At 52.6% G+C, this 10199-nt stretch overlaps 1 protein-coding gene across 1 annotated transcript in view; it reads right to left on the reverse strand.

Moving 5' to 3' along the window:
- Positions 1-8854, reverse strand: part of LOC122454552 (death associated protein) — a 63498-nt gene extending 54644 nt beyond the window's left edge. Inside the window, exon 1 of the mRNA XM_043489116.1 lies at positions 8646-8854. Within this exon, the coding sequence (XP_043345051.1) occupies positions 8646-8700 (55 nt within the window). The 5' untranslated portion in view covers positions 8701-8854. The remainder of the gene's footprint in view (positions 1-8645) is intronic.
- Between the last annotated feature and the right edge of the window lie 1345 nt (positions 8855-10199).

A 10199-nucleotide genomic window follows, 5' to 3' on the forward strand; every position in this document is an offset into this window, starting at 1 on the left:
GTTCCAGCTCTACATGTGTGTCCCGGCAGGTTGCCGGCACTCTGCCTCAGGGTCCCATCTGTGAAGAAAGGGTGGCAATGCTGAGGACTGAGGAGGGAGCCCACCTGGAACACCCCCATCAGGGCCTGGCTCCCACAGATGCTCAACTCCTAGCCACTCTCACTCAGTAAAGTCACTCAGTTGTGTCTGACTCTTTGCAACACCATGGACTGCAGCACACCAGGCTTCCCTGTCCATCACCAACTCCTTGAGCTTGCTCAAACTCGTGTCAATCCAGTCGGTGATGCCATCCAACCATCTCATGCTCTGTCATGCCCTTCTCCTCCTGCCTTCAATCTTTTCCAGGATCAAGGTCTTTTCTAAGGAGTCAGTTCTTTGCATCAGGTGGCCAAAGTATTGGAGCTTCAGCTTCAACATCAGTCCTTCCAATGAATATTCCAGGACTGATGTCCTTTAGGATTGACTGGTTTGATCTTGCAGTCCAAGAGACTCTCAAGAGTCTTCTCCAACACCACAGTTCGAAAGCATCAGTTCTTCAGCATTCAGCCTTCTTTATGGTCCAACTCTCACATCCATACATGACCACTGGAAAAACCATGGTTTTGATGAGACGGACCTTTGTTGGCAAAGTAATGTCTGCTTTTTATTATGCTGTCTGGGTTTGTCATTAAACGGTTTTAACACTTAGCATCCAGCACTCAGAGAGCCCTCCGTGTCCGAGTCCTTGGTGGTTTATCACCTCCTCCCCACTGTTTCCTCTGTGTAAAGTGGGGGTGGCAGGATCTAAGCACCGGATTGGTGAGTGAGCCACTCGCCCTCCATGGTGAGGGACTCCACCGCCTGGCAGCTGACCACTTCCAGGACTGTCCTCAGCCCCTCCAAAAGGAAGCTTTTGGAGAGTCGAGGACCTTGGATAACCCTTCCCACCGGATGGCGCCGCGTGCCAGGCCCTGTTCTAACCACCGGCCAGTTTCCACCCCACCCACTTCACCCTAACCCTGTGGTGCAGACCACACCCCCACCCCCACGAGGAGGGGAGGCCACAGTGAGCAAGCTTCTGACCCTGCCAGCCAGCGCCCTTAATCTCACCCCACAGGCCTTTTCCTGCTTCAATGTTCCAGGAAACAGAGCATCAGTGCTCCTCAGAGAGATGCCTCCGGGCAGGTTCTAGGCCCAGGAAGGCAGTGTGTTTGATGTGGAGAGCTCTCTGTGAAGCAGGTTTTCCTGCCCACAAAAAAAAGCAACGTGGGCGGAGGAAACAGTCTCCAGCTCGGACTTTGTCAGGGAGGGAAGCAACTGATGAAGATACTGCCCTGGGGCCTGGCAGCCCCTGAGGTGCTGGGGTGCCTGGCTATGAAAGGGTTCCCAACAGATTGCTCCATACCCTCAACAGCAGGCTAGGAAGACCCACAGCTGCAGGTCGGGCAGGGGAACGAGAAGGGTGTCCCCAGCGGGCTTGAGACAGTAAAGCGCCCGGAGCCAAGGGAGGGGCCAGCCCTGGGGACCAGTGGGGCAGGGCCCGTGAGCAGAGGCTTCCCTTTGCTCTTGCTGGGAAGAGCTATTGAAATCTGGTTCAAAGGAAAGCAAACACACCTAAAAGAAGCCAAGAAAGGCTCTGAGAATTGCTCCGGTGAGAAAAAAAGGAAGGCAAAACAGAGACGCCCAGAGCTGCAGATCAGGGGTGAGCGAAATCCTCCCAGGTAGAGCAGCGCTGTGGCCGGAAAGTGAAGTGGGCACCAGACTGGACGGCCCTGGGATGGGGACAGTGGGTGGGACCAAGGCAGAGGGAGGCGGTCATTCTCCATTAAGAGGAGGTGCCCCACCGGGAGAGGGGTCTCCATGGCCAGCAAAGAAGCCACGCCTATCCGGGGAGGCTGGCGCCCCGAGCCAGGGGGAGTCGCAAGGAGTGAGAGAAAGAGGGGCAGCGGCTCTGAGTTAGAGGGGGCCCCTGGAGCTCCCCACCCCCCGCGGCCACATTCAGTCCCCACAGGGGCTTTCTGCAACGGGTGAAAGGGACGCTTGCCTGAAAAAATGAGTCCCTGATACATTGCTGAACTTGCACCCCTGATGGTTTCCTCTCTGAGAAAACAGAGGATGAAAGAAGGTAAACTGCCATTCTCCACTTAGAGGCGAAACGTGTTAGGGTGGGAAGGCCCTTAAGTGACAGGGAGGAAGCTCACTCGCTCTCCAGAGGCAGGGTGTGACTCAGAGACCTCGTGCGTGGGCTGGGACTTCCAGGCCGGCCAGTCTTCCACACAGTGCAGGCTCCATCCCCTAGCGGCTGTGACCCAGAGGTCAGAGTGCCTGGTCATTGTTCAGTCGCTCTATCCTGTGAGCCTCTGTGACGCCATGGGCTGCAGCACACCAGGCTCCCCTGTCCTCTGCTATCTCCTGGAGTGGGCTCCAACTCATGTCCACTGAGTCGGTGATGCCATCCAACCATCTCACCCTCTGTTGGCTGCTTCAACTTGTGGCCTCCATCAGGATCTTTTTCAGGAAGTCAGCTCTTCCCATCAGGTGGCCAAAGTATTGGAGCTTCAGCTTCAGCATCAGTCCTTCCAATGAATATTCAGGGTTGATTTCCTCTAGAATGGACTGGTACTGGTTGGACCTCCTTGCAGTCCAAGGGACTCTCAAGAGTCTTCTCCAGGGCCACAGTTTGAAAACATCAATTCTTCAGTGGTCAGCTTGTGTGGTGACAGGGCCCAGACCTGCCAGACAGTGACTGGTCCAAAGCTGAGGACTGGGAGAGGCGGATGCAGGGGAAACCCTGAGTTCAGGGAGGCTGGTTTCAGAAAGTCCAGGGAAGAGTGAGATCCCTGCCTCGAGGTTCTCGGGGACAGACAACCCGACAGTGTTCACCGACCACAACCCTAGTCTCCCCGCAGTGAGAGTGGGGCCATTTACCTGGGTTGTGGCCAATTCCGGGGAAAACAGACCACGGTAGGCAGGGTAATGTCCCCCTCCCCACCAAGCTGGCCACGCTCTAGTCCCCCACCTGTGAATACGCTTGGCAAGGAGGAATTAGGCTGTTAATCAGTTGACCTTAAAATAAGGAGGCTATTCTAGATTACATGGCTGGGCAAACTGTGATCACAAGGGGGACCTGAAATGTGAGACAGGGACACGGAAGCATCAGCATGCCTACTGTGAGGAAGGCTGGACCAGCTGTTGCAGGTGAAGGAAAGGGCAGTGCACCCAGGAACGTGGGGGTGTCTGGAAAGTAGAAGTGGCAGAAATGGGGTTCTCCCAGGGAACCGCCAGATGAACCAGCCCTGCAAACGCCTTGACGTCTGCCCAGTGAGACTCATTTTGGACTTCTTACCTCCAGAACTGTAAAACAATAGAGCGGTGCTGTTTTAAACAACAAAGTTTACGGTCCTTTGCTACAGCAGCCGTGGGAAACTAACACAGTGACACATGTCACTTGCAGGTGGCACCTCGAGGCCCCAACACCTTGGCGTGCACAGTCCCCTCCAAGGAGGCCACATGCTGGGCAGGAGGGGCCTCGCCCTCTGCATTTTTTCCCCCCCGGTTGGAGGGCCTCCTGGGAGAGAAATCAACCTTGACTTGTTCAGCCACTGCGATTTGGGGTTGTCTGTTACAACAGTGAATACATAATATAGCTGATATAACTGTAACTAATACAGGACCTGATACAAAAGTGGATAGTCCCTATACAAACAAAAGAGTCTGTGAACCTGGGAAGGCGAGGCCATTCACAAGACCAAGTAAGAGTGCGGAGGCATCTTCTGAAATGAACAGGACACTCACAGAAGTGAGGAGCAGGAGGCATGTGTCAGCCAAAGTCTCAGAGCACAGAGGGAAAATCTTAAACACGTCGTAGAAGTGCTTGGTCCACCCTAACTGGAAGCTCTTGAAAAAAAAAAATGCACTGACTTAAAGGGTCCCTTTTTCTTCTTGGCATCTCAGGAGCAAAGGCAGGCTTCCCAGCTGGCACTAGTGGTAAAGAACCTGCCTGCCATTGCAGGAGACATAAGAGATGTGGGTTCTATCCCTGGGTTGGGAAGATCCCCTGAAGGAGGAAATGGCAACCCCCTCCAGTATTCTTGCCTGGGAAACTCCATAGACAGAGGAGACTGGTGGGTTACAGTCCATGGGGTCGCAAAGAGCTGGACATCGGCCATGACTTAGCGACCGAGCACACACACGCAGGAGCAAAGGAGGACACCTCTGTCCTGTATCTTCAAGCGCTGATCAGTGACTGGGTTGAGGATACTGGGGGTCGTGCTTAGCACACCTGTGATTTCACGGCTAATACAATAAAAACCAAATCAGTCTTGCCTTTCTAGCAACAGAGTGGCCTGGATAATATGAAACCTCCAAAGGGAGGTAATTCAGGGGGAAGTATCACCCACAACCTTTTAAATGTATCCTGAATGATCAGTAGAACAGAGAACTGAATTATTTTGAAGTTACTAAAGAAAAACAAGGTGGTCTCTTTTCCACTATAATGAATAGAATCGTGTTTGTATTTCCATTTGACTCAGTTCTAGAAGGGACATAAAGTCTACTCTTGAAAGGAAACCACACATAAGATTAGTAACACTTCAAGCCATCACGTATTAGATTTATGAGAACTTTCCTGACATATGGTTTGCGTCCCCTGGGAACTGGGAGGGGACCAGGACCAGCAAAACGTATGTCGCGAAGAGACGTTATTCCCACCACTGCCAGAAACCCACGGAAACCGGCAGGAGTGAGTCACAGTGAGGCTTGTCACCGAGTCCCCCTTTCTGCTGGGGATCAGCGTTCTGCTGTTAGATGAAACAGAACGTCAGTCACTCTGTTCATCTGTTATTTGCAAGAATTCCCAGAGAAGCAGCAGTCTCACCTCATCTCTCCACAAATATTTGGTTGCCGAGAACAGTGGCGAGCTCTCAAACATGAAGACTTGGCTACTTTGACAGAGGACCCAGCCACCAGCACATCACAGGATGCCAGGCAGTGCCCACCAGCACTGTATTTATTCACACAGTCCCCTTCCTCCGAGGCTCTTCAGGAGCCTCATTAACCTCACAGCCTGGGAGGAGGACCTGGTGAAGAATGGAGCCCCTTTGAGAAGGGCTGCTGAGGTTCCAGGAGGCAAAGCCCCCCCCTCAGGGAGCCCCCCTGAAGTCACTGTCTTGGGGGTGTCGGCAACACTCCAGAGGGCTTGGCCAGGGTTAAAAACAGCGTCGTCCCCTTGATCCCAACTGCAAGGTGACTGTTCGTTACTGCCAAGTGCTTAGAACTGACTGGTGAAGGGGAGCAGGCTGCCACCCCCAAAACCTGCCTCTTGGGCAAGTATGATTTTGAGTTGATTAAGAAACAGCACACAAGGAAAAGCTGGATACAGAGAAGTCACCCTTGCTGGGAACTTTTACACTCGTAGGGGAGATCTCCAAGTGTTAAGTGTCTCTTTTTCTCTGTACCAGGAAGAGAAATATGACTAAGTCACAGGAGAATCCTACTCTGCATAACGACCTTCCCCTGGCTTACCAGGCATTTCCTGGCTCCCTCCCACAAGGGGAACCTCCTCTCCTGGGCATGTTTTATTGTTAGTATTTAAGGTGGGGCTTGGGAGTCACTCATTTATCTTGAGCATCTCCTTTGTACACAGGAGAGATACATGTTATTGAACTGCTTCTTTTTCTTTATTAGTCTGTTCTTTATCCTAAGGGGGATCTCAGCCAGAAACCTAGAAGAATAAAGGGAAAGTGATTTTTCTCCCTTACACCCCACACCCTAAGCGTGCACACATACTAAGTTGCTTAGCCCTGTCCGACTCTTTGCACCCCTCTGGACCATAGCTTGCTAGACTCCTCCATCCCTGGGATTCACCAGGCAAGAGTATAGGAGTGGGTTGCCACACCCTCCTCCAGGGGATCTTCCCGACCCAGGGATCGAACCTGCGTCTCTTACGTCTCCTTCACTAGCAGGCAGGTTCTCTACCACTAGTGCCACCTGGGAAGCACCCCATGCCCTGTAACACTCAGCAAATATAAGTTACGATTTCCATGATGCTGCTGCCGCCTAAGCTGGCTGACAGTCCCGCCTGCACCACGAGGACACGCTGGAGACAGCTCAGCAGTGGAGGGAAGCTGTGGGCCTCTCGTGCCAGGGAGGAAGTGAGAGGCGGTTAAGAGGCTCTGGAGAAACTCACAAGCTATTTATTACGTATCACAAGCCAGGCCCTGCTCATCAACGGGACCCAGGCCCAGAAGCAAGGGGCACAGGCAGACAGGTAGAGGTTGTGGGGTGCAGAGAAGCGCACCTGGCTCACAGAGCAATAATGAGAAAACACGAAAGAACATGAAGAGAGTCACAGAGGAGAATTTTATTGTTTTCGATCGCAGACTTAGGCACGAGATTTTGTTATCCAACTTAAGCACTTAATGAAAAGTGTTGCCAATGTTTCAAGGCTGTTATTTTGATTTAGGAACTGGGCTCTGGGCTATCCGTGATGATTACCCTTTATTATAGTAGATGCTCTTTTTTCCTTTTAACATCTACTCTGCAGAACTTTCTGTTCTCTGGTCATGCTGGAGTAAACAAGACCACCCAGACCTTTCTGCCAGAAAAGGCTTCCACACAGAGGTCTCTGTGCGGTACTAACGGAGAGGCAAGACACTGCAACCGATGAAAGGTCTCTTTCTAACCTGCACCCCTGGGCCAGGATGCTAGGCCCTTCCTCCAGCTCTGGCCAAGTGTGACCATCCTTGCGAAAGGCAGGATGACAGTGATGGCTTCCTTAGCGTCTCCTGCTGGACTGGGAGTGAGCTTAAGTCTCAAAGCCTTAAGAAGTCACTGCCTGAAGTCACCGGAGTTGTTTACCTGTGGCATTAACTGTCCCTGGGCTCCAATCCTATAGACGGTGACATTAAGAGCACAAAGGCAGCCCTGCCCTGCTACTTCCTCAGGGACCATCTGACACAAACCTCCCATTTCATGGATTAGGAAAACCGAGCCCTAAAGAAGTGACCAGCCTCAAACTCAGAACTCAAGTTCACTGCTTTGCCAGAGCAAATACATTGGCTCCCTTCTCCTTGAACATAAATAAAATACTTAATTCGTGATTCACACAGCCTAGCTGTTTACAATTCAGAGAAAACTCTGAGTCCTTCATGAAATTTCTCCCAGGGAGGTAATATCGCCAGTTTATTCCTCCAGTCTTAAAGATCTCCATATGGCTGTCTCTATATGCAATTTAATTACTGCCACTTTGCTTTGGTATCATCCCAACACATACATTCTACTGCTACTCACTCCCTGGGAACAGGGGAGCCCCAGGCAGACTGCGGCTGAGGGTCACCAGTGTAAACGAAGGTGTTACCTCCTGCCCAGCTGCCCAGGTCATCAGGCAGCTGGGCATGAACCCCCAGTGGTAAGACTTACAGGCCAGAGTTATCATGAAAAGAAACGCTTTGACATTCTTAACTTAAAACTGATTCAACACAGAGGCCCCCAAACTCTACTTTCCATTACAGTGGAACTGTTTTCTAATATCCCACACCTCTCACACCCCACATGCATTGGTTAGCCATCTTTCTTTCCTGGTGCCTGTCTTGCTCTTGAGAGCTTATTTCACTAATGAAAAGTATGACCTACTCTGGAATGCAACATATGCTAAGGAACTGCTCTATTCACTGTGTGGAGACAAAGAATTAGCGCCCTATGGTGGGGGCGGCAGGCAGAAATTGGGGAAATCTTTCCTTCAACAAGAAGATGGCATAAATGTTCCACAGAAAGCAGCCATGTTTGGCCCAGGCCTCTGTTACTAGCAGACTGAGTTGATACTCTTCACTAATGTGTGGAATGAAGACCCTAAAAATCCCACAGGCTTACGCGACTGGGGGTCAGTCATCTCTAATTCCCTCCCAGTGCCCTTCCATATGGACTGATGGCCATTTCAAGGGAGAGGTGAAAAAAGCAATCGACCAGTTTGGGCAGATTCGAAAGAGCAAACAGGAACTGTGTTCAAAAGGGGGAGGAGACGATATGAAAATAAACGCTGCTCAGAGTCCCATTTTCGAAGAAAGAAAGACTCCAGCATTTAACTTCCTTGCCTCAGAAGTTTGGGATGTACAGAAGCTAAAAGCAAAAAAAAAAAAACAAAAAACAAACCACACACAGAATCAAACCACTTTTGAGGAAAGGCAGAATGCGAAAGAAACTGGAGGGAGGGAAAAAAAGTCATATTGAGTGGTTAACGAAAAAAAAAAAGATTTCCACTCCTTTGGTTCTTTTTTGTAATGCTGTCAGCCTACAATTAATCACCGCCAAGACGCTGAGAACTCTGTGATTTGTCACTGTTTTGGCTCCTCGTTTTCTTTTCTAAAGCATCTGTGCATTCTAAGGAAGCATTCACCGCCCAAACTTTTGGGGACACATTGTTCAGCTGGGGTTCTTTCAAGTCAGTCTAATCTGCACGCAACTCCCACGGACTTGCGATGTTTTCGCGTAAAGAAAACAGGTGTCGCCCGCGCGGGGCTGAGTCTACCTCAGACCGCACGAGTCGACCCATCCCGGGGCGGGTCGCTGCCTCCCCGCCCGGCGCCCCGCGCGTCCCGCGCCCCGCGCCCGCGGGTTCCAGCCCGCCCTCCGGACCCGCGAGAGGAGAGAAAGTGGGAACGCGTCCGTACCGGCGGGCGGGTGTCCAGCTTTCGTCTCCAGCTTCCCCTCGGGAGGCGAAGACATGATGCGAAGCCGGTTTCAGACGGACCCGGACGGCGGCGGCGGGCTCGGGCTGCTAGGAGGGAAGCGCGCGAGCGTCGGCGCCGGGAGTGAGAGGCGCGCGCGTAGCGCTCCGGGGCCGCGCACAGGCTGACTGACCGCGGCCGCCGAGAGGGGGCGCGGCAGGCGCGCGCCGACGTGGCACGGTCCCGCCCACCCGCGGCTGCGCAGTGGCGTCACCGCACCCGCCCAGCCCCGCCCCGCCGGCCCCCCCGCGCGCGGGCGCGCGCTTGTGTCCCGTGGACTGAGCATGCGCACTCCGCGGCGCCACGTAGGACGCCAAGGTTAGAGGCTGAGGAGGAAGACGGGGGCGTGGGGAGGGCGGGGCGTTGGTAGACGCCTGCGGTGCTGGCGAGGCAGGAGCGGGAGACTGGGTGAGCGTAGTCCAGCGGGAGGGTGGCACCGACGTGGGCGGGGCTCCGCCAGCCCGCCAGAAGGGCTGTGACCGTGGTGGGAAAGCTGAGCCTCCAGAGCTGGGCGCCCAGGCCAGTGGTGCCTGTCGTCGTCGGGGAACCGGCCCGTCAGCCACGTGTCCTCCGCCCCCCCCACACCTGGAGCCGCAGTTCGGAAATGAGACACCAGCGGGGACCGACCAGGGGCACGAGAATAGCCCGGATTTATTGAAGTTCAGTTCAGTCACTCAGCCGTGTCCGACTCTGCGACCCCATGGACTGCAGCACGTCAGGCCTTCCTGTCCATCACCAACTCCCGGAATTTACTCAAACTCACGTCCATTGAGTCGGTGATGCCATCCAACCGTCTCATCCTCTGTCTTCCACTTCTCCTACCTTCAATCTTTCCCAGCATCAGGGTCTTTTCAAATGAGTCAGTTCCTCTCATCAGGTGGCCAAAAATTGGAGTTTCAGCTTCAGCATCAGTCCTTCCAATGAATATTTAGGACTGATTTCCTTTAGGATGGACTGGTTGGATCTCTTTGCAGTCGAAGGGACTCTCAAGAGTCTTCTCCAACACCACAGTTCAAAAGCATCAATTCTTCGGTGCTCAGCTTTCTTTATAGTCCAAATCTCACATCCATACATGACTACTGGGAAAACCATAGCTTTGACTAGATGGACCTTTGTTGGCAAAGTAATGTCTCTGCCTTTTAATATGCTGTCTAGCATATTGGTCATAACTTTTCTTTCAAGGAGTAAGCATCTTTTAATTTCATGGCTGCAGGATTTATTGAAAAGATGCTGCAAACGTCCCCACCCGCCACCGCTGAGAGAGCGTGAGGCAGCGCTTTGAAGCCTGGAAACCTTAAAGGTCTTGGAAAGTTGAGCGTTTGTGCCCAAAGGATGGCTTTGCAATGGGTCTTGATTCTGTCCAAAGCTGAGTTGGTCTGGTGCACTGAATCTCATCCTTCTCGCCTTCTCAAGCACTTTGCCACTACTCGTATCCTCTCCTGCACAGTCAATCCCACCGTACTAAGTTAGTGTTCACACATGTCCAGTGTCATTTTG

The sequence above is a fragment of the Cervus canadensis genome, chromosome 16 (genome assembly GCF_019320065.1).
Source record: "Cervus canadensis isolate Bull #8, Minnesota chromosome 16, ASM1932006v1, whole genome shotgun sequence".
Lineage (NCBI taxonomy): Eukaryota > Metazoa > Chordata > Mammalia > Artiodactyla > Cervidae > Cervus > Cervus canadensis.